Below are 25,674 nucleotides of genomic sequence, written 5' to 3'. Positions count from 1 at the left end.
AGGCTATTGTTAGAAACGTCACATACGTATGGCAGAAATATTCAAAATTAAGAGTTTAGAATACAAAAATATTGTTAAAAACCAATTAAAATAAAACTTGTGTGTGCCAGGGAAGTTCCAAAACAGAGGCAGGGTTGAGAGGGGTTGGAGGTAGAGGCTGGGACATAGTAGCAGATCTGCTGCCAGCTCAGGCAGGAAAGGAAGCCAGGGCCAGGATGAAGGCCGAGGGAACACAGAAGACTCATGCTGAGAAGTATCTCTAGTCCTTGGGGAGGCTAAGAGGACTCATGATCTTACTGTGTCCCCTTGGTGGGCCTCTGCTGGCCACTGGGGGCTGGAGGACACCTGAGCTGGTGAGCACCTCCTGACCTCCCTCCATACTCACTCTTCCAAAGAACAACCTCAGGTTACTGCAAGGGCTGGATTTTGCATTCTTTTCTGAGGGCTCCCTAAACTGTGCCATGAAAACTTCTTATTCCACAGACTCAAAATTCAAATGACTGAATGAAAGAGAGTAAATCCCATCAGTCAAGGAGCAGGAATAAATGACACACCTTTCCTACCTTCATGTGGGACTGAGAAAGGGGAGGCTAAACACCAGACACATTTGCAAACTTCCCAATTTGGCCCCACCTCTTTCTACTATTCTTCCTCTCTCATTAAGGATGCCGTTCCCAGGGGATTTGCTGTTTGGATCACTGTATTCTAGAAGGGGTGATGGTGAAGTGCACACAGACTGCCTGCCAGCCAACTCCCCAGGAGGCTTTCTAGCCTTAGGCGATGGATGGCAACCTACACAGACACGGGCCATGTCCCCAAAATCCTCCTCTCCCTCCACAACCAGAACCCCAACACCTGGTGGCCTGAGGGTCATTTATGCACAGATTCTAAGGCTCACATGTCCGAATACTGACAGAAGATGAGCCCTGATACTACAGACCATTTTCTTTGTGTAAGCCCAAGCAGAATTGTGACTGTCCTTGACCCAGGTCACAGGGCTACCCTCCTGCTAGTAATGCTTGGATGAGCGCTTAGGCCTGGGCTCCCCATTTGGCACAGAAAGGCACCTGCCTTTGCAGTTCATAGGGTTCAGTTTTTTTCTTTTTTCTGTATGCTGGTGCTAAAACTCTTGGTAAAATGTGTTCTTATCTGTATTATCCACAGTCTTTTAGTTCAAATTTGGAACAGCTCATGCTATATCTTTGGATATACCACTATTTTAGACTGTAATTGGGTACAATTTCCCTAAATTCTACATGTCACCTTCAAGGCTTCAGTTGGTTTCAAAGAAGTTTTTAATTATAAAATTTGGTCCCTATACCCTAGGCCTAACATGTTGGAATTAACCTTTTTCTTTGGGGAAAAAAATGTTCCCTAAATAGTGTTTCCTCAACAGGCTCATGAGAGAACCTTTTCACAATAGGTGATATCATGACCTTCATCACAACAGGTCAAGGAATGGGACAGGAAATGCTGCTAATCACTCTTGGCTGTTAGTGGGATGGAAATATAAGAAATGGCTACATTACTTAAAAAAAGACCATTCTGCACAGTTTACCCAAGAGTGGAAGGTCAGGCCTGGGCAATAAGGATTAGGTGCAGCTTCCCCAACAGCTGGAGAGAGGCCTCCCCTCACCCAACCCTCTTGTGGCCCTTCTTCATTTCTAGACTAAGGAGAGTCGAGTACACAAGGCAGCCCTAGTGGCTTCCCGATTCGAGAATGTTCCACATGTAACCCACATGCTGGGGCAGTGACCCCACCAAGCCCACCTGGGTGTACAGCACAGGTGGGCCACTGCACTCGGCCAGGCCCCTTGCCTTGGTAGTCTGTAGATATGGTACTATCTGCAAGGCTGGAAATCCAAGCTGCCTGGGACTCACTCGTTCTAAGGTGGTCTCCCTGTTTCTTTATAAATCCGGTTTAATCGCAGAAAATCTACACTTTTGGCACAGCATATTTGTGGGACAGATCTTGACCAGACATGAACTGAGCCACAATGTTAAAATGCCTTGTTTGTATCCAGCCACCCCACCACAGCCAACACCAAATACCTTTGGGTCATCAGCCTCAGGTTTTTCAGTCTCTGAATCGTCATCTTCCTAAAAGACAAAGAATTTTGAGGATTAAGCTTAAAGGAGTGGGCTTGAGGGTTCTCACAGGCACAACTAGGGGTTGGAGCAAATTTGCCCAACCTGGGTCATCCCACCAAGAACCCCACCCCTACCATATGACCCAGAACTGGATAAAGAGAAGGAGAAAGGAGGTGTTCTGGGGGGAAAAAAGAACATTAGCAGCTCAGGATAGTTACTCCAGCAGTGCCATCATCTACACTAATGAAAATGTCTGCAATTAAAAATCACACAAATAAAAACAGAGAAAGGCTGCAATGTGCTTCATAAAAGAATAAGACCAGACCCCACAGGATAAAACAGGCATAGTGTTTCCAATGAAATATCAATTATTTAAAATTAGGAATGTAATTTCCCTCTTTGCCTTTCATATATGTAAATACTCTGTCAAGAGTACTGTGGCCCACACACCACTACCCCAGCACTTCAACCCAGCAGCATTTACAGCAACACGAATGGCAGGAAGGCAGGCTTAACATGAGCAGGGCAACTGAACCGAAGGGCAATACCCTGCCTTTCCTCAGTCCCAAGTGAGTGGGCCCAGCCTCCATCCAAGCTCTCACAGAACCACCAGTGACCCATTTTATCCAGTCTTGTTCCTTATCCAAATGACCTGCCTGACACAAAGCACCATGTAGGTAAGGCATTCTCCAAAGCACTGGCCTCACACAAGCCAGCCCACTATTCCACTGAATGCTAACAAAGGTCAAAGATCAGCTACACTATTAGGTGGCTAGAGCCATGTCTGTTCCACTGTGCAGAACCCCAAAGCACAGGAGCCTTTAACTTAACAGCCAAGGAAAAATTAAGTTTCACTTGAATTTACTCTTTCTAATTGAGCTACACTTTAATCCAAACATTAAATAGCATCTGAGAGACTTGAACGAACTATCATGATGGCTTTGAGATTCAACTGTCATGTAAGGTGCCAGTGAGTCAAAAGTTTAAGACAATCTCCACAATCTCCTTAAAATGAAACCAATCATGCCAAATAGGCAGAGATGTAGCTCACGCAAATACAATCACATTTCAGAATGTCTGTATTGGGACTTGATCAGAGGATTCTACTAAAATATGAAAATTAAAGCTTAAGTATGATGGGAATTCTAAGCAAGGCAAATGTGGAACACTTCATAAACACACATTATACAAATTTATAGAAGAAAATAGTTACAGATGTTAAGCCAGTATGTGTGCACTTAAGAAAGGAAAAAAACTTGCAAAACTTTTCTTAACAATTTCAGTCAATTCTGAATGATCAGCATTAATGGTGGAGCTGAGGGCATGAGAATATCTTCTACAAGGGAATCAGATACAAAAAATATTTTTGTTTAACATGGAAAGCATTTTTAATGCTAACATTTAAATATCAATGCACAACAAATTTTTTTTTTTTTTTTTTTTTGAGAGGGCATCTCTCATATTTATTGATCAAATGGTTGTTAACAACAATAAAATTCAGTATAGGGGGGTCAATGCTCAATGTACAATCATTAATCCATCTCAAGCCTAATTCTCGTCAGTCTCCAATCTTCTGAAGCATAACGAACAAGTTCTTACATGGTGAACGAATTCTTACAGAGTGAATAAATTCTTACATGGTGAACAGTACAAGGGCAGTCATCACAGAAACTTTCGGTTTTGATCATGCAATATGACCTATAAACCATCAGGTCAAATATGAATATTCATTTGATTTTTGTACTTGATTTATATGTTGATCCCACATTTCTCCTATTATTATTATTATTTTTATTTTTAATAAAATGCTGAAGTGGTAGGTAGATGCAAGATAAAGGTAGAAAACATAGTTTAGTGCTGTAAGAAGGCAAATATAGATGATCAGATGATCAGGTGTGTGCCTATGGACTAAGTATTAATCCAGGCTAGACAAGGGCAGCAAGACATCCACGGATGCAGAAGATTTCTCTCAAAGCAGGGGGGGTGAGGTTCTGAGCCTCACCTCTGTTGATCCCCAAATTCTCACCTGATGGCCCCCCTGCGACTGTGAATGCACAACAAATTTTAAAACAAATAATAAAAAACACTGAGTGTTTCAATTAAAGCTGTTGCTAAATAGCCAGATTCTATATCCAGATTCAACTTTGTATGTGTTTGTCCTAAACACCAGCTTGAATCCTTGTTTTTTCTCCAAACTTTTAAATTGTGGCTCATGACACTCAGGTGATAGTGTAACTAAAGTCTTTCTGGTTAAAACACAAGTTCTCTTCTCTTCGTTGCCAGCACACATCAAACTTCAGGCAAGATTTGTGCTCAAGAACCAAACGCCAAGTTAAATGTCAAGAAGAAGTTAAGAAGGATCAAACCATGAATAAAAACTAAAATAATTATCCTTCCTCATCTTTTAAATAAAATTAAAGATTTGCATGAGCCCCAACAAAGACTAAAAATAATATAACTGATTGCAGATATAAATGATACACCAACTAGGATGAATGTGCTGTTACAAATGGAATAAATTATCTTAGCAGGGAAAACCAACATTAGACACCAATATTTGGGTTAAATAAAATAATCCACTATCTCTCCCCTAAACTTCAATGCAAAAGTTAATACAAAATGGTCCGGGTGAAAACAAATACTGTTTTCAAACAGAACTACTAATATCCAACCCAGTCCTCAACTGATACCAAACAAAAAAAGTAGGAGTGAAGTGGGGAGAAGAAATAAAGTTAGGCATGAAATGGAACACTGTGGGTCAGTTCAGAAGGTTTTCAACAAAAGAAATGGTGCTTTGGGCAGCTCTGAATTTGGGAGCAGATTTACTTACTGACTGTTTGCTATTATCATCCTCCTCTTCTTCATAACCATCTTCATCACCCCCAAGGCGAGAGAAGTCATCCTCTCCATAAGCTTCAGATACCAATCCACCTTTCTCCTCTGAAAACAAATGGGAGAATGAATGAATGAATGGGGGACAAAAATGAAAGAAAACCTTTCAGTGATTTGAGTGGCCATAGCTTTGGGAAACCTAAATCTCATGTAAGTGACCATGGGCCCAGATTCTGCCTTTGGGAAGGCCACAACTTAGTGAATGAATCGTTAAAAGGACAGGTAGGAAAACCAAGTGCTAAATTCTTTTTCTAATACTTCCAACCCACCTATTATTCCATTCAAAGTCTTCCCTTCTCTGAACCATTAGAGCACACTGTTTGAAAACCTTTTTGGATATGCACCTTGTATTACAAGCACCAGTGAACTTGTCTTCTCATACAAGACAAGGACTCTGTTATCCTCATTTCTGTGTGCCCTCCACTAGGAACAGGACTTTGGGGCATTGAGGGGTTCCCAACCACACCTACTTGAGAAGCAAAATCTTTTTCTACATTTAAAACAAAACAAACAAACAAAGAAAACCCCCAAAACACTACAAATTACTGGAAGGCCACGAGAGAACTTCCTGACACGAAGAGACCACACAAAACCAAGAGTAGCTAATCTAATCCAACCTCCATCACTTTCCAGATAAGGAAACCGAGGCCCAGATACCTTAGGTAACTTGCAGCCAAAGAAATCAGTTTCCATTTTTAACATTGTGATGTTTCAACCTGCAGCAGGGCAACAAAATCACTGATGGGCTTTAACAGCTTACAAAGTAACAGAATCACGGAGGAGCCTTAAAAAGCTCACAAAAACGCCCAGACCTACACCAGATCTACAATTTGGTCTCTCTTGAAGTGGAGACCATATATATGTATTCTTTTCTTCTTTTTTTCATAGCTCCAAGATGCGTTCAGGGCACATTCCTAACTAAAAGTTATTAACTAAAGATGCAACCTTTATCACCCTTCACATACGTTTTCTCTTCGCTCTCCCCAACAAACAACGTGCCTGGAGAAAACAGGTAGTGGTACAATAGAACCTCGGATCCTCTCCACCCTTCATCCATCCCTCTTCCCAAGACGGAGAAAACTTTTAGGAAGTTTCGGCATAATTATAGAATCAACAGAAGACGGTCCATTTTTACGATAGAGCGTTTCTAGTCTGACCCACTGAGGACCCCGATGGGGGTCCGGGGTCCTATACTTGGGCACAATGGCCCTTTCTTTCCCTCCCGCTCTGCCAGGGAGCAGCATTCCGGGCAGACACTTGATTCTCCCCTTCCCTCTCCCTACTCGGGCCTCACCAGTCGTGCTGCCCGCCGTTTCGACTCCTGCGTCGCCGTCGGATTCGGGCTCTGAATCTTCCGCGTAAACTGCCAGAGACGACAAAACATTCTTCTTCCCCGCCATCTTACTCCCACAGCCTCACTCCTCCGTGACTCCAAACACCCGGCTTCCGTGCGAAAAGGCTACTTCTTCCGTATCCCAGGAGACCCCGCGCCCGTTCCAGTTCGAGAACCAATCAAGACGACAATTTCTGCTCCTGGTCCCGCCCCTAGTACCAGGGCTTGTACACGTCATCGCTGCGCGACGGATTGTGTGGGTTTACGTGACTGGATTTCCAGCCCGTCTTCTCAAGAGTTGGGGTTGGCGTATGGAGGTCATCTAGTAGTTCCCCAGCCGGCAGGCAGCAGCGGTCCGGGAAGAGCCCTTCGTTCCTGGGCGAACCAAGGACGGCTTTGATATCTTAGGGTGAAGAGAAGGAGGCTTCGGCTGGGGAAAGGAGGCAAGGGAAGAACTCTCCTCCGGGAGGTGGGACGAAGGGATCAGGGTCCTGGGGGGAAGAATGGGCGTGATGGCTAAGCTTCTAGGAGCAGAAAGTGGATCTTAGAACAACAATTCCATTTTCTCCAAAATATCCCGAAGGCATTTATATTTCTTCCAGTGGTCTGATTTCTGGCTCCGTGCTATACTTTGGCCTCAGATAGTTCAGTGTTTGTATTTTCACGGAGCATCAAAGTGGAGATGTTAATTACCCCGGAGTGTATTGCTTGGCACTATTCACCTGCAGCTATATAACTTGAAAATAGTATATTGCTTGAGTGTATAAAACAAGTTTATACTTACAGAGAACAATAAGCATTATTTTAAAAGCAGAACAGAGGGTTGTCACAAACATGATCTTCACCTTTGCCTTAACTTTTCGCCACTGTCTGTCGCCAAAATGAGCACTCACCCTTCTCCTTTTGACCCTGAACGTCGAGTCCGGAGCATGTTGAAGAAGGTCTTTGGGTTTGACTCTTTTAAGACGCCTCTACAGGAGAGTGCAACTATGGCTGTGGTGAGAGGTAACATTGCCACACTACCTGCATTTACATTCATGCTGGCTGTACTGTAGCACTGCCACAAAACAGCCTCCTTCTGATGCTTCCTATCTTCCCACCGTTGGTCCATAATTGGTTTTGGAAATCTTGTAGACTTGTTACCCATAATTTGCAGTTTTATTGGCAGAATCACCCAGCTTTTCTGCTTCTTATATTTCATAGCCAGAGCTACATGACAGTTCATGGATTCCTAGTTTTGTTCATTTGTGTGCAAGCAGTAGTGGGGATAGCAGTAATAGCCCAACCTAATCACTGACCTTCCAGTCGCTTTGTTAAAGACTGAGTGGCCTGGGTCCTAATAAGGAAAAAAGGAGTATTAAGATTATAAACTTGAGATATGCTGACAAATGGAGGTGTCAAGAGGGGAGCAGCAGTATATTATTAATTACAGTATAATTAATAACATTTATAAACAAAAGATATCTATGTGATGTCACTTCCAAGTCCACACAGATATGCCCACTCATCCAGGAGTATTCAACTTTCATGGCTCTTCAGTTCAGTCACCCATATCTCAGCAGACTCAGACTTTTTACCCTTGTAGTTGTTACTGCCATTGCCTGAAATGGTTTGTGCCCATTCCCAAATATCCCTGGATCTCTGCTCTTGTCATAGAAAGGATGGGGAGGGAATTAATATTATATTGAGACCCTCCCATGTGCCAGACACTCTTGTTAGGTGCTTCCTACATTCTCATTTCATTTTCAACAGCCTTAATGAAGGAAAAAGATAAAAGCAAGATGCAATGAGAGGTCATCTTATATTTTTGCAGGTAACAAGGATGTCTTTGTGTGCATGCCCACAGGGGCAGGAAAATCCCTCTGCTATCAGCTCCCTGCTCTGATGGCCAAAGGCATCACCATTGTAGTCTCTCCACTCATTGCTTTAATTCAGGTGAGGCTTAGGGGAATGAAGATGGTAGCCCAGAAAGCTTAGGGGGAGGTTTTTTTTTGTTTTTGTTTTTAATTAACATATCATTGATATACAATCTTAGGTTGGTTTCAAATATACAACACAGTGGTTTGACAGTTACCCATATTATTAAATCCTTACCCCCTCTAGTACAGTTACTATCTATCATTGACTATATTCTCCATGCTATACTACCATCTCTGTGACCAACTTACAGAGGGGGAGATTTAATAGCTGGAAATATTACTTCTCCTTTCTTCAGTCTTTTCTCTCTCATTTCTTTGACTGACCTATCTCCCTCTCTATATTGGGTTTCTGAATTGCACAGTTGTGGGGTTTTCCACTAAGGCCTGGCACTCTCGTGGTATGGATGAGTCTTCCAAGTTTTGAGGGCCTGAGCTCTCTCACCCTCGTTTGTCACTGTTGTTAGAGAAGTATGAGAAGGTATCTGTATACACACACATTCACTCTCAAATGTGCACACGTGCACTTTTTATAGGATAGAAGATGCAGATAGATAGCTAAGTTGATGGGGTAACTCCCTGGTATCCTGCTTTATTCTGGCAAGGATACAGCTATGAGAGGAAAAAAGAAAGATGAGAAACTGGTTAGGATGTTGTTAACATCTGCTCTGCACTTCTGACTGTATTTAAGGCCTGCAGACGGGCTGATACAATCAGAGAGAGGAAGTGTGGCTGTGTGGCTAAGAGCCAACCACCATGAAGAAAGAGAAAGACCGTGAACAATAGCACTGGGTCTCAGGCTCGGTGCTGAATGCTTTATGTGCATTAAGTTTCACCTTTGAGGCGCAAAATTTCCTTTAATTCTTAAAATAATCCTATTAGGTAAATACTATTTTTGCAGTAGGGAGAGAGAGAAAGAGGGAGAAAACCAAGTCTCATAGGTTAAGAGCCAGCCAAACAGCATGTGGCAATTAAGTGAGCCAGGAATAAATCCAGGTCCGTCTGGCTCCAAGGTCTGTCCTCTCAACCACTTCACCTTCTGTGCTTCTTATATGCAAGAGAAGACACAGTGGAGGGTGGGAGGAAGATGTTACGCCTGGAAGCTTCTCCAGGGAGCCACAGTGACATTTACCCCTGAGTCCTGTGGGCCAATTGTACTCCCCTCTGTGACCTCTGCCCCTCCGCCCTCAGGACCAAGTGGACCACTTGCTGGCCCTGAAGGTACAAGTGAGTTCCCTGAACTCGAAGCTCTCAGTACAGGAGAAGAAGGACCTGCTCTCTGACCTGGAGCAAGAAAAGCCCCGGACCAAACTTCTGTACATCACACCAGAAATGGCAGCTTCAGCTTCCTTCCAGCCCACCTTGAACTCCCTGGTGTCCCGCCACCTGCTCTCCTACCTGGTGGTAGATGAAGCTCATTGTGTTTCCCAGTGGGGGCACGACTTCCGGCCTGATTACTTGCGTCTGGGTACCCTGCGCTCCCGCCTGGCACATGCCCCGTGTGTGGCTCTGACCGCCACAGCCACCTTGCAGGTCCAGGAGGATGTGTTCGCTGCCCTGCACCTAAAGCAGCCAGTTGCCACCTTTAAGACTCCCTGCTTCAGGGCCAACCTCTTCTATGATGTGCAGTTCAAGGAACTTCTTTCTGATCCCTTTGGGGACCTGAGCGACTTCTGCCATAAGGCCCTTGGACAGAAGGCCGACAAAGGGGTGAGAGCACTGAGGTGGAGGGGCGAGGATGCGTCCGGGGCGAGGGGTACGGGGTACTCTCTGAAGCAGAGACGGATAGCGGCTTTCTGAGACCTTTGCCTTTTCTAGCTTCCTTTGCCAGGCCTCGCCAAACCTTCTTTAAGTTTGTGCACAGTTGTCCCTTTGGTTTCCTGGCATTGTTCCATTTACTGAGGTTCCCTTGGGAGGTGAGCAGCTAGCTCCTCTGAGGGAGGCCTTTGCAGCCCTCTCCAAGGTGCGAGGAGAGGAGGCTGAAGAGTTGGTTAGGTTGAGGCTTTGAGCCGCACTGGCCCTGCTCTGTTAGAAAATGGCAGAGCCCTGCTGGGAGCCTGCCTCCGAGGAGACTGAGGCTGACTGGAGACAGAGCGCAGAGCTTCTTTTAAAGCAGGCTGCAGTGAAATGGCCGATGGCTCTGGCCTTCCCAGTGCTTACTTGTTGTGTCTCCGCATTCAGTTGTCTGGCTGCGGCATTGTCTACTGCAGGACCAGAGAGGCTTGTGAACAGCTGGCGATAGAGCTCAGTTACAGGGGGGTGAGCGCCAAGGCTTACCATGCAGGTAAGGGGTGTCCAGGCCGTGTGGTCCTCTTTACTCTCAGGGCCTCTTAGCGGGTCTTTTGGTCTTAAGGATCCTGGGTAACCAACATCTTTTTCCAGACATCCAGGGCAGAGCTAAAGTGATTCACATAAATCCACAAAGGGAAGTCCAGACACAAATGGGTCTAAAATGAGAATTGTGACTTCTGAATTCTTTTTCTTATCCTGTGCCTACCCAGCAGCAGGTGATTAGTTTTTATAGCCCAGATATTGGTGGTGTGGAAAGAGCACAGTCTTTGAAGGCCAATGACCTGGGTTGGAATCTGGGCACCAACATTTATTGAGTGCTGTGTGCCACGCATGGGCTAGGGGCTTTATGTTTAAGCTCCGGCTCAATGAGGTTAACTGCCTGGCCCAAGTTCATACAGCTGGTAAGTGATGGGTTCAGGGTATTTGCACAGGGCCCAGCACAGAATCAAACCCAAGGTAAATTTACCCAAGGGAAACGGGGTTTCCCTTTCCCAGCCTCCCTTCCTTTACAGGGCTGAAGGCTTCTGAAAGAACACTGGTGCAGAACGAGTGGATGGAGGAGAAGGTCCGTGTAATTGTTGCAACTGTTAGTTTTGGGATGGGAGTGGACAAAGCCAACGTCAGGTGAGCTCTGGTTCGTGCTGTATCTTCCCGGTGGGTGCCTGGTTCTGGAGGGCTGTCCAGTGCTCTGCCCGGAAGATGAGGTCCATATGCTCCTTCTAGGGCCAAAGGGGCAGGAGGCCCCAGGAGAGAGTCCCTAGTACAAAGTCCACACACTGCTCCCAGGTGATTGCATGGCACGGTTCTGCCATCCCCCAGGAGCGGGGGCAGCGCGCAGGCCTGCGGGCTCATCCACATCCATTAACACGGCCCATTTGATGGGCCCTGTGGTGGGTAGGGGACCCTGGTAACTATCTTAAATTGCTCCGCTTGGGCAGTGAAAGGCAGAGACCTTATTCCTGCCATTCCTCGTTACTGCTTACTGACAGTCTAGAAGAGACTGTACATCCCAGCCCCCCAGCCCCACAGTGGGGACTGTTGGGAAGTCTTTGACCTCTAGCCACACCTGGCCTTCCAGAGACATTTGGGGCTATAGCCTGAAGCCCTTTACGCTGATTGACACAACAGTGGACCACTTCTGCTTAGGTGGTCTTTCAAGATTCACAGTGGCTGTGAGGTGGTTAAGGGAGGAATTAGTCTGTGTGCTTGCATTTGAGAGAACACAGATTCTTGAATCAGAGTTTAGACCCTGGGCAGGCTGTGTCTTGTTAGGGGCCAACTTTGAAGTCGGGCAGCTCTAGGCTCAGATCCTAGCTCTGCTGTGCCCTTACTGTGTCATGCTGTACAAATTTACCTCTCTGGTTCTCAAGTTCATTGTCTATAAAATGGGGCTACCTCACATGATGGTGACTGTAAAATTAATGAGACAAATATGTCAACTGATTCATAGTAGGTATTTAATAAATGCCATCCCTTTTTCTCTTCAAAAGGGTTATAAAGGACTATTCAAGGCTGTGGGGCTCATAAGCGACCTAATCTTGTTTCTTTAAGTCCAGTATTTTTGGGGCCTGGGTCTCTGACTCAGTTTATTTTGGTTTCTCATGTGTGCTGGAATTACCCCCTTAACTGCTGTGACCTCAAAACTGGACAGCTCCAGGGTGGGGAGGCCTGCTGATGGCCTGCAGGCGTCCAAGCCTCCTTACTCTGGGACCTACCTGCCAGCCTCCCTGCCCCCAGTCACTGCGGAGTACCCTGCTCTGGGGGTGCAGAACCATTCCTCCCCTTAACTGTTCTGCCACATCTCATGCTGTGTGTCCCTTTGGGTCCTACAGGTTTGTCGCCCACTGGAATATTGCCAAGTCTATGGCTGGGTACTACCAAGAGTCTGGCCGGGCGGGCAGGGATGGGAAGCCCTCCTGGTGCCGCCTCTACTACTCCAGAAATGACCGGGACCAAGTCAGCTTCCTGATCAGGAAGGAAGTTGCAAAACTCCAGGTAAGTTCTGGACAGTAAGAGACCTTTCTGTCCAAACCCACCACTCTTCAATTTCACGCAGCTTATTTATGCCCCCAGCAGGAGCTTCTGTGACCTGGAGGGGTGCTCCTGGGGCTAGACTGTAGAGCCAAGGAGGTGTGGTGTGGGGGTGCATAGGCAGCTTGCAATAAGCTAGGTTAGATGTTTTTCTTTATATTTATCTTAGTACAGTGTTTCATGTGCATGTTATTTTATGTAGTCAGGATCAATCCTGCCTTGTCTTAATTAGCATTGTTGCATAAGTAGCTTACTATATTATAAATTTTTTTGTTTTTAACCTTTTTTTTCTTCATTTTTAAAAGTTATACATTCTTTGTAGACAGCCTAGAGACAGACCCAAGTATATAAGGGGACTTGGTATACAATAGGTCACGTTATAAATCAACAGGAGGATTAACTGTTGAATACTTGGTACTGGAAAAAGGTCAAGGTAGATCCCTACCTCCCATACCTACACATATGAATTACAGGTGAGTCCACAACTTAAAAACTGTACAAGTGGGGGAGGTATTTTATGACCTCGAGGAAGAGAAGGGTATGTCAGGATTTTTAAAGGCAGAAACCATCAAGGAAGACATGATCTATTTGACTAAACTCAAACTAAAAATTTCCATGTAGCAAGAGACACCATTATCAAATGGAAAATGAGATACATAACTAATTGAATATATAAAGAATGGCTATAGATAAATAAGAGGTAAACAGCTGCATAACAAAAAGTATGCATTTCACAGAATAGTGAACCAGAATATATAATATAACTTGTGAAGAGATGCTTAACCCAGTATCAGAACCCAGTATGTGGTAATGACACTGTAACCAAATCCGTATGACACAGTGATGTCAGGGAAACAGCCGAGAGGATTAGAAATAGGTCCCAGAATATGTAAGAATCGAATATTTGATGAAGCTGATAGTTGGATTTAATGGAAAAAGTGGATTATGTAGTAGGTGGTCCTGACACAACAGCTCTCCCTCTGGAATAAAATTAATGTGCTGCATTTGACACCTTATATAAAAGACAGATTAAGGACCCACATGTAAAAAATAAACAATATTTTGCAAGAAAATTTAGTCCAGTGTGTAATTTAGGACTGGAGATACTTTTGTGTTGAAAATTAGAATTCCAGAAACTCTCTTTTAAAAAACTATTTGAATATGCAAAAGAACTCTTAAATTTCTACAAATCCTGAATCTGTGAATAAAAATTATGTCACAAAAGGTAGCATAAACAAAGCCAACAGGCATACGTATTTCATGCAGAAGGCAAACCAAAGGTTAAAGTTGAGACTCAATAGAGAGCTTTCACCAACTGATAAGAAAAAGCAAGGGATATGAAAAGAAAGCTCCCAGGAAAACTCATCCAAATGGTGCCTCCAAAGATGTTCAAGTTCAGGAGTGACCAGGTGGATGTAAGATAAAGTGAAATGATGTGGCACTCATGTGAAAGAACTCTACCACCTATTGCTGGGGGGCATGTGCAGAAAGAGTGCCTACATTTTGCCAAGAGAAAAATTAACTGTTACAATCTTTCAGGGAGAAGCCATCTAGCAATATCTATTAAACTCTAAGTATAGGTACCCTTTGACCCAGATGATTATTTCTGGGACCAAATCATCTGAAATAAAAGTGCCGGTGCATAAGCTCATGTGCTCGAGGGCCTGTGTGGCAGAATTGTTCATGAGGACAGAAAAATAGGAAACAAATTAAATATCTGGGAACGAGGAAGGAGGAAGTCCTATTACACACTCACCGTGGGGTCCTAGGCTGAGGGCCCAGCAAGTCTTCTATCTTGCTTTTTTAGAAAAATCATGTTTATTCCTATTTGACATTATAGATTTGCTTATACTCTGCTCTGTTGAAATGTTAAGTTCCATGGAAGCAGGAATCTTTTGCTCGCTGTGTATCTGTAAGGCCTAGAGACCAGTGCTAGGAACACAGTAGATGCTTAATAAGTATTGAATAATGAATGAAGGGGGAGAGAAGGTGAATGCAAGTAGGGGATAAAGGGGACTTGCCAGGATCAAGAGTGATAGTTTGCCCTGAATTAAGGGGCTTGGTTGACTTGTTGCTTTTGTCTGAAGTTTGAATTAGACAAGGAAAAGATTTTGGTAAGATGATGGGGTAGAAGGTATTTATTTAAAACTTACTAACAATGAATTACAAGAATTCACACTGTGAGTTCAAAGATGAGATATTTGAGATAAAGAGAATATCTAGAAAGCTCCCAGAGAGGTGATGCGTGAAGGACTGGGAGCCAGAAGGGCATGTGCTTTCTCCTCTGAAATTCCAGAAGGGAGAAACAGCGAAACATTGCCTTCAAATTCTAAAGAACCCTTTTCCAGTCTAGAATTTCCTACTCAGCCAATCAGTAAAGTTTGAAAGTGGGATAAAGACATTTTCAGACACAAGTTTTCGAGAAACTTCCTCTTTAGAGAAGCTACTCTAGGAAGTCTCCATTGCAGCGGCAGTGAACCGAGAAAGGAAGATTGGCCTCAGCAGAGGGAATGTCCTAGGACGGTATAGAAGGGCAGCCTCAGACAGTGGCACATTAGGCCTAGAGGGCAGTGGTCCAGGTTGAACCAGGGGGACAGAAGGCTCCGGGAAGGAAGTTTCCAAAAATAAAAGTGGAACCTGCCATCTCTGGCCCCTTTTGAAATGAACATTTCGGGGTGAATTAGTGATACACTGAACTCTTAAGTAAATGAAAAAACAAGGCAGCTATAAATTTCAGGGGAACAAAGTTGTACAAGAAAGGCTATGTGATCATGGGAAATTTAAAAATGTAATCACAAGGTTTAGCTCTGAACAGTGTTGACAAGAGTCATACAATACGGAGATTAAGAAGAAATTGTGATAAAAGCACAGCAGGAGAATGGGGCTAGAGGAAGTAAGTGTATATGTGTGTGTTTGGGAGGTGGGCATGACTCACCTTCCAGAAGTAGAAAGTCAGTGCATAATGTCTCAGATCAGTGTCTGTTATATTTTCTTTACTTTCCAAAAGTATTGTTTGTGTTTTTTTTTATTTTACTTTTTTGAAAGGAAAATTTGACAAACATATGCAAAAAGGCAAATAACACATAATGGCAAGTCTCAGAAATAATCAGTGTTAATGTTTTGGTATATATCGGCCATACACACAGAGACATATATATGTTCTTTCAGATGTTACTGCACACACTTGAGCATATATGCGCTACTATTAAATTAGATCACTTCCCCAAATGGTAGTTGCTGGGCCCTTTGCATGGAACCACCTGAGCAGCTTTTTGAAAATATGAACTCCCGAAAGCTCCATTCAGAAACTCCAAAAAGTTTCATCGAACTCCAAAAAGTTCAATTCAGTAGTCTGAGTGGGCCCCAAGGTCATTCCTTTAAAGTTGCCCAAGTGATTCAGATGCGTGGTCAGGTTTGGGGACACTGTTTTGTAAACTGCTTTCGTACTGTCACCTGATATATTTTCTCCCTCTTAGCTCTTGGGCTACAAGATACTCTAACTACCTAAGACTTTTGCTAACGGGTCATTTCTTGTCTCCAGGAAAAGAGAGGGAACAAAGCATCTGCTAAAGCTGCTGTGCTGGCCTTTGAGGCTCTGGTGACCTTCTGTGAAGAACTGGGGTGAGTGAGGTATTTTGTATGTGGAGCAAAGTGTTAGTGAGATCTTTTCCTCCCCCAGCACCCACTGAGTAGTAACCAGCGAAGGTAGGGCAGCTCTTGGGCCACCAAGGCACCACTGCCTGCCAAAGTGTGGGGCACTTCCTGTCAGGCAGCATGGAAATCAGTACCCCTCCACTTATCTGTGGAAGGCCCCAGAAACTCTGGCATTGTGAAGACTCCTTTAGATTGTGGATGGTCATCCATCCGTCTCACTCCATCCTCCTCTGGAATGGCTGGCCCCATGAGTGAGTCGGTCCTGAGTCATGTGACCAGTTCTGAACCATTAGTGTTGTGATCATGTGGCACTGAGCTGGACACTGGCTTCACTTGGGTAGTGGTCACTCTTATCCTGGACCCAAACAGAGGCATGTGAACCAGCTTATCTGTTGGGGGTAGGTAACGTGCTTGGAGAGAAAGTACCTTTTCTAAAATGACCCCACCTGTGAGTGTGTGGGGCGCCTGGGGGACTCTGGACAAGAAGGGAGCATTTCCCATTTGTGTCACCCTTTGGTCTAAAATGCTTTTTGATGCTACACTCTCCTTGGTCAGATCTGTGAGGTAGCTGAGGCAGAAATGATTGCCTCAGACTTAGAGATGAACAGACCGTGGTCTAGGGAGGTCACGGTCACAAAGCTCACAGTGGGCAGACAACCTCTAATTGTGGACCTCTGCTTTTCAGTAACAGATTTGCATGCATACATTCCATCTTGGTTTTTTTCAAGGCTAGGTTCCTGAAGCATGGAGCTGATTAAGTACATGGGACTGGTGTCTAGCAGATATCTGGGGTTCTCTGAAAGCCAGAGATGCAGTGGTTTGGGCCATGTGTTTTGCCTTCCACTTCCACCCATCCACCGATGAGTTGGTGGCTTCTGGACTGAAGGTGTTTCCTTCTTCAAGCAGCCACCTCTCATTTGGCCTGTGTGGCCAGACCACGCCCAGCAGAAGTGGTCGGCCCCCGTGCCCACAGCTATAGTGAGCAGAGCCCTTCTCAGGCACTAGTACAGGGGGTTGCTAAATGAGGCCTTCTTAGGGTCCTTGAGCGAAGCGCTCATATTGAATGGGGCCAGTGTCCCAGCTAATTGTCAGAGTCCCTTCTGCTGGAAATCACCCTGGCTGGGTTCTTGTCTGGGATGAGTCTGAGGCTCTATAGGGCCATGCAGAGGATTGGCTCTGCCATATCCCTCTGGGCTGCAGCAGCCTGCTGGGCAAGAGGACAGGTCCTCCTAGGGTCTCTACCTTTATTTCTCTGCCTCATACCAGAGGCCCAGGCTTCTAAGGGTTCCTGCTGCCCTGTGGGCTGTCTCCCCTTTCCTGTCTCCTTTGTTCCATGTGAGAGTTCCAGATTGCAGGACCTCCAGGCCCTGGGATGGAATAAACACTGCTGGTGTGGCTGGATTTGAAATTGCTCTTTGAGTTAAGGGAATGTTTCTTTTTTGCACAAATTGTATATAGCATAAGACAAAGGCCCTTCCCCACCAGTTAACTGCCCCTTTTCTGTGAATAGCCCTGCATTGCGGTTGAAGTTGAAGCAGCTGTTTGCTAAGGGAGGGCGCCTGGCAGCAAAGCCAGTGGGGTGGCTTTGGCAGAGATGGGCACATTTCTACAGAGGCAGTGTTGTAGTGTCTGGGCTGCATGGGGGCTGTGGGACTCTGAGAGGGCTACCTGGGCTTCCCTGGGACCAACAGAAAAGATGCTCGGGTCAGTGTGAATGAGGTCAGGGTGGGGCCCACAGCAGTTTTCCTCTCTTCTCTGCATGCAGCTACTTTCTCTGAGCTATGGCTGTGAAAAGCATTTCGTTAATCATAACAGAGCTCTTTACGTTTTAGTGTTGAAAGGAATAGTAATGAGGTTTGAAGCAACACCTGGCCTAGAGGCCTCCGTTCCTTGTCTGAGGTGGAGGAGTGACTGCATGTTTAGGCCTCCATTGAACTGGGTTCTGTCATCTCCTGGGACCTCTGGGCTGGGGGAACCAGCAGCTCGGCATCTTTCCATTTGTTCATTTATTTGCTCATTTGTCCATTCAAAATACTGATTGATAGTGTGTGAGGCCCACTGGACATGGAGGATACAGTGATGAGCAGAAAGAGACCCATCCCTTTTACGGACTTCATCCAAGGGGAAGACAGGCACTTAGCAAGTAACCACTGAAAAAAGGTATAATTCTAGACTCTTAATGGGCTTTGAAGAACAAGTACATGGTGTTTTCAGAAAGTCGGGTCACGACTCTTCAAACTGGCTGACATTCTTGAATGGAGAGAATAAACCAAACATAATAGCAAACAAGATGAGAAACAGGACCGTGGTGACGAACAAGATGATCACTACCAGGCCCCCCTGGTCCCAGGGGTTTAGCCAGAGCTTGTCATTCCAGATACCATTCTGCTTTGTTATCAGTTTGTCCATGTGAACCTGGAAAAGAGGGGACAGTGTTCCTGAGTGTGGGGCCTCTCCAAGGCCCTGTCCCAGGGGCTCTCCCCATCCCTCAACTTTGCCCCCTGGAGCAATCTCAGCAGCTGGCTCAGCCCGCAGCTAGCGGACACTGAGCTGCGTGATTCTTTAGACTCAGTGTCGCCAGCAGGCAACAAAGGGACTTCCTCCCCTAGGGAACCGGGCGCGAGGACAGGCACCAAGAGAGGGGCTCTTGTGTTCTCCCCACGGCTGCTCTCGATTCTCAGTCCTTTCCTGAACAGCCCAGCCGTGAGCAAGGGCTTGTGCTCCTATCCCTGAGACCTACTCAGCCAGAATCTAAAAAGCCCATTACAGATCCCTTCTGTTTTCCTATATCAATTGCCAGACACTGGGGAAGCATTCTGAGAGATCAGCGCAGGAGCTGAGGAGTAGACTGACTCAGGTTGAGACCTTGGTAAGCTTCCTTGGAGGTGGCTGAAAACAGGAGTAACTGATTTTGAAGCACAGCTAAGATCCACAGGCTGCGACCTTGGGGCCAGTCGGAGGGAGTAACGGCGGAAAAGGAAGGCGTCAGTACCGGGTTCTGCTGCTAACACTCGTGTGTCCTAGAGTGGCTGATCAGGGTAATTTTTCAGGCCCCACGCTTTGGGGACCCGCGCTGCAGAGGCCACTAGGTGACCAGGGCTGCACCCTGACTCAAAAAGGCAGCTGTTGGGAGGAAAACGTGTTTGCATTGCCAAGTGGCCTTGACCAGTCCTCATTGTCATCACCGGCAACAAAAGCGGGCTAGGGCCTGTTGCCTAGCAACACTGTTCCTTTCTGCCTTTTGTGTGTCCCTCAGCAGCAATCTGCCCTTTTGTGATGTCCTTTTGGTGGCTGCTCAAGGTGCCTGTGTTGAGGCATCCTCACTGGGAGAAGTCAAACCTGGCAGGTGGGGAGAGAGCCAGGAAGCAGGGCCTTTGCCCCACGCAGCCCCCGCCCCCTGTTCCCTCACCTGAGGCTGGGTCCCTCCTCTCCTCTCTGTCGAAGACCTGTTGACTGAGGGGACCTGGCCAGAGTGCAGGAAGCCCTGGCGCAGGAACGCCCGCACTGCTGACTTCCTGTGGTGCAGGGGGAATGATTAACTGCAGCTCTGGCTGCCACCTCCTGGAACTAGTTTTGTGTGGAAGAGTTTTTACCACCGTTGGGGTGCAGGTTCCTGTGGAAGCCTCGCTTCTCCCTCCAGCCTTCATCTGCCTTGTGGGCACGGCCTCAGCTGTTTCCTGTGGCTGGTCCTACCTACTGGGAGAGGGCAGCTGGGAAGCAGGAGTGGAGCCTGTGCCCTGTGCCTGAAACCTAGAGGCCACCTTCATCCCTTTAAAGATAGGATTTGAGTGCCTGCTGTGGCCAGGAACTGCAACGCATGTCTTGGTCACAACTGCGTGTCCAGGTGTGAACGAAAGGGGCAGGCCTGCCCACGCAGAGCTTCCATTCTGGTGGCACACTGGTCTTGAGTCCTGCTTGTTGGAGCCTTCTGAGAGCTTTTCTAAGTACTGTGCCCAGGCCCCGCCTGGTATCACTTACATCATTCTGTGGGCGCGTCAGAGCCCCATGCTTTGTAAAGCTTGTCAGGTGATTCTCATGTACAGCCAGGGTTGGAGACAGATGATGAGCAAGTTCAAGTCCTTCTGAACGATCATGGGCATACATGACCCCTGGCTTACCTGGTGCCTCACATTTCCCTCTGTAAAACACCCTGACTAATGCCCTTGGCGCGCTTAGTGCCCCCGGCCAGAAGGCCGCTCTGATACATCCCTTTGCTTCCCCTCAGTCCAGGTGGATGCTTATCTAGAGGCAGCTGTTGGTTCCCAAACCTGTTTGAGGCAGTTGTACTGGTTATTCTAATTACATTATTGCACTTTACATAAGAAAATGAGGCAACAATAATAGCCGAAACCTCAATTTTACAGCTGGGGAACACGCAGGTGGTGAAGTCACTTCCCCAGGGTCGTTCAGCTAAGAAGTAACTGCATTGGGGGTTGACTCCCACTGTTCAGCTCAGCTGCTCAGCCTAAGCTGTGAGGCTCTGTGCTGTACCTCAGAGAGAGGAAAGTCGTTGTTTCTGTGGACACGTATCTGACCACTTGGGAATTTCTCAAATCATAGTCCTGTCAAAATAGATGTGGACAACACAACTGAAAGCATCTTGTAAAAATCCAGAGATTTCACCCTTGGGTTTCTTTGCAGATGTCTTTAAGTTCTTGTTCTGCTTTAAAGAAACCAAAAATTAGCAAGTCGTCAATATAGGAATTCCAGTCAGCAAACCCACACTCAGAGGAAAGACCTTGGCCCTGCATCAAAAAGATGGGCCGAGGCCCGTGCATGTATGTTTCCATTTAAAATGAGATGGGTAGAGATTGTATTTGTCATGTACATGAAGGTTGCTTTAATTGACTTTTTCAATTAATTGCTGGCCCCAGTTGGAAAATTTTGCTGAAATGATCACCATGAAGGGAATGATATGGTGAGAAGAGGTGGAGAATGTCACTGGTATGTGGCATAGCCTGGCTGAGGGCATCCCCACCCCTGACATGGAGCTTTAAGCTGAGACATGAGGGCTGTGTAGAGGATCAGGGGACATTGTCCCATGGCAGGCAACAGGTCCCAAGGAGAGTGAAGAAACTTTTTTTAAAGACAAAATTAATTTGTCTTTGTTTTTTTATGGTCTGGAATTTGTATTACCCAGAAGCAAATATGTCATGCATATTTTTATTATAGATTGCTTTCAAATGTTAATGTTTGAGAAAACAGTTTTAGGAGAAAAATGTTTTATGTGCTCTGCCAAGTTTTAATAATGTGCTTCTTGTTCTGATGGCTTTACTGTAGTTTCTGGTCAGGCATAGCAGGCAGACAGTAAAATGCTCGGATCTTAAGTGTAGAGTGGGACTCTTTTGAGGGACTGAGAGATCACCGTGTGGGAGAGCAGAGGCCACAGTAGGGGAGGTATGAAGAGGCTGCAGAGATGAGCACGGAGTCTGGCTAGGGTGCTGCTGCAGTGACCGCAGGCAGGCCTTGGTGGTGGCTTGGTCCAGGGTGTCTGGCATGGAGAGGTGTGATGGCTGCAGTTGGTCAAATGTTCCCTGGGGCTTGTCTTCCACGGCCACCACCCGTCTTGCGGTATACTCTGTTACTCTGTCACTCTTGTTGTTTGCTTCTCTCTCTACTCTTTCCCACAATGGGGAATTGCTGCCTCCTCTCCATGCCCATCTACCTCAGAGAATACCCATGCCAGGACTGTGCCAGGCTGCTGTGTGCTGGAGCAGACCTGATTTGTTAAGCTGAGTGAGACTGAAGCCTGCCCAGGACTTGACCAGACAGCAGCAGGGAGCCATTGACAGCAGGGCTCAGTGTGAGCCAGTTAGGGGAAGGAGCAAGCTCTCTGAGGGCAGGGACAGCATCTTATTTGTACTCAGCAGTTAGGAATTACCTGGTCTGGAGGAGGAAAATTCTACGAACCTGCCGGTTAGCCTGTCAATACCCATGGTCCTGCCCGTGGTCCCCACCACTTGGCAGCTGAACCAGGGAGCCAGGATCTTTTCTAGCAGTGAGGCTTAGCCACAGCCACCCTCAGGAAAGGGCGTTATTGGTGCTGATGAAAACTTGCTTAAGGAAAAGTCACGTAGGAGTTGGGCTGCTGTAGGGTTGGAGCACCTCCTGAACTGAGGGCTTCCTGCCCCTCACCCCGCCTGCCTGCCGTGGGTGTGGGAACTGAAAGGGCAGGGCTTCTCATCTGGCCCCTCCCATGTTCCCTGTGGTGTTCTCGGAGGGAGGCCTAGTTGGGCCCTACCCCAGCTCTTGTGGGCCCCACCCGCTCCCAGGGAGGTGGTTTGAGAGTGTTTAGAGTGTTGGGTGTTTGGGATCCAGGGTTGGCTGACAGAGGGTAGTAGGATCAGAGCCTGACCTGCACTGCACCCAGGAGGGCTCTCGATGTGGCCAGCAGGAGCTCTGGAGCCAGAGGGCTGGGCCCAGAGGCTGGCTCTGACACTTTTCAGCTGGTTGACCTTAGGCAAGTTACCTAGTGTCACTAAGGCTCAATTTCCTTATCTCGAAAATGGGGATAATAGTTGGTGTCTGCAGCAATGAGGTTGTTGTGATTACATGAATTCAAATGCTCTGGACAGTGGCTGAGCATGCATAGCCCCTCGGTGAAGTTTAGCCATCCTTATCATCACCTTCTTCATCCTCATCATTATTCTGAAGCCCTTCTTTTGTGGTGGTAGGGATGTGGAAGGTACAGGCAGATTCTTGGGCTTTCTTTTATGTTTTTATGGAAGCACTTCCTCTCTGCATCTTAAACCCAAACCAGACCTGTCAGACAAGTCCAGAGACACCAGGAAGTAAAACAGGCCAGAGGGAAAGCCTCTCCCACCTGCCTGCCAGCTGGAGATGGGGTGGGGGTAGGGGTTAGTGACAGGGGCTGGCATCCCCTTCCCACCCCATTTTCTGGGTAGATAGGACTCAGGTCCTAGGCAGCCAGAGCATGGGCTGCACAGGCCAAGTAGACTGAAGCATGTAAAAAGGCAAACCTCTCTATGGCTCTTGGGGGACCAGTGGAGGGAGAGGGTGAGTTAACAGGAGCCTTCTGCTTCCCTACCCTCGTTCCTGGGGTAGTAGCTCTACGTGGAAAGTTCTCTGGAATAGGAAGTAAACTGAAGGGAAACAGGCAGTGTGGTGTTGCACTTCAGCAGGATCAGTCTTTAAAAGGGGCTCTTGTTGCTCTAGGTTGGCCCCTTGTTTAGAGGGACAAATAATGATAACAGTTCATATTACCAATCTCTGAGGGTATGCCCAGCACTGTGCCAAGTGCTCACCTTAGGTCATCTTAGTTTACCCTCAGAAGCTTACCCAGGGAAGTAGTTAATAGGATTAGCCACGTCTCACAGGGGAGGAAACAGAAGGTCAGTCACTAACCTGCAATCACACAGCTGGGTGGAAGGGCGAGGATTTGAACCCAAACAGTTTGGCACACAAATGGGGAAAGGATGAAGGGGTCAGAAAGCAGGTTATGGACAATACTAGAGGCCTGGCCTCTCTTTTCTTACTCCAGAAGTTTGGGAAGCCAGTGGCCTGAGCCTGCTAATGTGAGCTATGCAGACTAAAGTTAATGGCTGTGGAAACTGTTAAGTGGCATTTCTGAACCCAGCACCTGCCAGGGCGGATAGGCTCCATCACCTCAGTGTGGGTATCTGGGAGCTGGAGCCTGTTAGCAGCTAGTGTGTGATAGGAGTTTCACTGCACCCCTTCTGCATGGCATTCTTGCCTGTGTATGTGTCCAGCACTCCTGGGCACAGGAGAGCAGAGGCTTGGAAAGAGCAGTCACTGGCTGCGCCCCTGGAAGTCTAGTGCCACAGACATAACCAAAAAGCTTTTCCTGGGAAAAAAGCAGGCAAATACTGGGATAGAACACTGGTGTGCCCCCTCTCTGGTGGGGAGCTTGATCTAGTAGCTGTTGCACAGAGTCCCTTGGATTGCCCTGCTCCTCTTTGGCGTGGGAGCCCCAAGGGCCAGCTCCCCACAGGTGTGGGCTGTTTTCCATCCAGGAACAGGGACCCTGCTTCTATGTTTTGTTAAAAAGTGCAGGTAGTCAGGCTCCCCAGTGATTTACTCAGTCTTTAAACAGTTGGCAACTCCTGGCACCAGTGTTCGCTGACAGGTGACAGTTTTGTGGCCCTAACAGCCCTTCTTTTCCTTGATAAAGCTCCAGTTATCAGTTTCTGGGTCCCCGGGCAGGGCCGTGGTGCGGCAGTGGGCCTTTGTCTTGGGCGGTGAGGGCTGTAGGGTCACGGCTCTGCTGGTCTCCTCTCCTGCTTCTCCCCGGCCACCCTTCCGGCTCTCACTGTGGGCTCTTGGGCCGCACTTGGACCTTCCTGGCCCTCTGCTCAGGGCGGCAGTGAGCACAGCAGTAGCTGCAGGCGATGAGCAGCAGCAGCAGGACAACGCCTGGAGGTTGGGAGATGGAAGCGGCTCGGAGCTCAGAGGTGGGGGAAGAGGACGGGTCCCACCCCACTTCTGAAGAAGCCCCTCTGGCGGGGGTGGGACCTTTCCCAAAGGTCTGGCCTAGTGGTCAGGAACACCCAGGAGTCTGACAAGAGGCGTTGACTGTCCCCATGCCGGCCACCAGGGCCCTGACCTCCCTGCTGTCTCCTGCCACTCAGAGCTTGGCTCCCTTCATCCCTGGGCCGGGGTGCTTGGAGTGCCTATGGGCCCTGGTCCCAGCACCACCCCGTCACTCGAGAAGCATGTAAAGGATCAGGGGAAACCCCGTGGCTTCCCCCGGGGCACACCCGCCTCTCCTCGTCTGTTTGGGGGACTTGCCGCCACCTCCACCAGCCCTCTGGCTAGCACCGCTGTCTCATCTCTCCTGGACGCCAGGGAGAACCAGGCGTGTTGAGGAGAACCTGAGAGTCCCGACTTACCTATGAAGAGGAGGATGACCGAGAAGGCCACAATCTCCACAGGCTCAGCCCGGGGCAGCCTCTGCAGCTTGAGCCTCAGCCTCTCACCTATGGAGTGTATCTCCTGCACAAAGTCGGAGGCCGCCATGCTGCACTGGGTTCCTGCTGGGGCTCCAGAGAAAAAGAGGCCCTGGAGTCCACACAGGGCTGGCTGCAGAGAACCTGCCCTCTCACCCGGCAGCCTGCAGAACCAGTCTGTCAGGTTTCAGCCATTGCACCCCTGCTGGCTCATGGGGGTGGCCCTCAGCCCCCACCTAGCTGGTGCTGCCCGGGTGAGGGAGCTGGTGATGACGGTGAGCCTGAGGCCCTGCTGCCAGAGCTGTTCAGAGCCAGACACAGGAGGGGGTCTGCCAGCTGGCCAAGGTTGGCCAAGGTTTCTGATCTTAAGGTGGGGTGACTTTACAGTCATATTGCTTTTTCTCAGACACCACTCCTAGGTTTGCCAGGATGCCTTAGACTGGCGTGGCTTAGGTCATGCAGGACTTTGAGTTCCCCACAGGGAGACTGGACTTCAGGATTCAGCTTTTCATCGTATGGCGGTGGGGGTGGAGTGGGG

The 25,674-nt window shown here is 47.4% G+C and overlaps 4 protein-coding genes across 6 annotated transcripts in view; 1 reads left to right on the top strand and 3 right to left on the bottom strand.

Moving 5' to 3' along the window:
* The window catches only part of SAP30BP (SAP30 binding protein), a 33,768-nt gene extending 27,313 nt beyond the window's left edge, over positions 1-6,455 (bottom strand). Inside the window, exons 1-3 of the mRNA XM_017666171.3 lie at positions 6,278-6,455; positions 4,922-5,031; positions 2,053-2,100 (exon numbers count right to left, since the gene is read on the bottom strand). Coding sequence (XP_017521660.1) covers positions 2,053-2,100; positions 4,922-5,031; positions 6,278-6,383 — 264 coding nt within the window. The 5' untranslated portion in view covers positions 6,384-6,455. The remainder of the gene's footprint in view (positions 1-2,052; positions 2,101-4,921; positions 5,032-6,277) is intronic.
* A 101-nt stretch (positions 6,456-6,556) lies between these two features.
* RECQL5 (RecQ like helicase 5) overlaps positions 6,557-25,674 on the top strand; it is a 30,978-nt gene continuing 11,860 nt past the window's right edge. For both annotated transcript variants that reach the window (XM_017666130.3, XM_017666129.3), the window contains exons 1-8: positions 6,557-6,715; positions 7,184-7,321; positions 8,130-8,251; positions 9,424-9,942; positions 10,414-10,516; positions 11,037-11,148; positions 12,357-12,519; positions 16,097-16,176. In XM_017666130.3, coding sequence (XP_017521619.3) covers positions 7,198-7,321; positions 8,130-8,251; positions 9,424-9,942; positions 10,414-10,516; positions 11,037-11,148; positions 12,357-12,519; positions 16,097-16,176 — 1,223 coding nt within the window. In that variant the 5' untranslated portion in view covers positions 6,557-6,715; positions 7,184-7,197. The remainder of the gene's footprint in view (positions 6,716-7,183; positions 7,322-8,129; positions 8,252-9,423; positions 9,943-10,413; positions 10,517-11,036; positions 11,149-12,356; positions 12,520-16,096; positions 16,177-25,674) is intronic.
* Positions 18,354-25,226, bottom strand: ERLN (endoregulin). Of its 2 annotated transcripts, none has more exons than XM_017666136.3 (2): positions 25,080-25,226; positions 18,354-18,624 (listed from the first exon to the last, which is right to left on the bottom strand). In XM_017666136.3, the coding sequence occupies exon 2, from the start codon at positions 18,616-18,618 to the stop codon at positions 18,433-18,435; it is 186 nt and encodes a 61-aa protein (XP_017521625.1). In that variant the 5' UTR covers positions 18,619-18,624; positions 25,080-25,226; the 3' UTR covers positions 18,354-18,432. The 2 variants fall into 2 exon arrangements, with proteins under 2 accessions (XP_017521625.1, XP_073092030.1); XM_073235929.1 differs by lacking the exon at positions 25,080-25,226 and adding an exon at positions 19,202-19,601.
* SMIM5 (small integral membrane protein 5) lies at positions 24,248-25,214 on the bottom strand. The gene is made up of 2 exons (XM_036997290.2): positions 25,080-25,214; positions 24,248-24,603 (listed from the first exon to the last, which is right to left on the bottom strand). Exons 1-2 carry the CDS (start codon positions 25,204-25,206, stop codon positions 24,497-24,499), a joined length of 234 nt encoding a protein of 77 aa, XP_036853185.1. The 5' UTR covers positions 25,207-25,214; the 3' UTR covers positions 24,248-24,496.

Source organism: Manis javanica, chromosome 4 (assembly GCF_040802235.1).
Source record: "Manis javanica isolate MJ-LG chromosome 4, MJ_LKY, whole genome shotgun sequence".
Lineage (NCBI taxonomy): Eukaryota > Metazoa > Chordata > Mammalia > Pholidota > Manidae > Manis > Manis javanica.
This window is presented reverse-complemented; position numbering and strand designations above follow the sequence as displayed.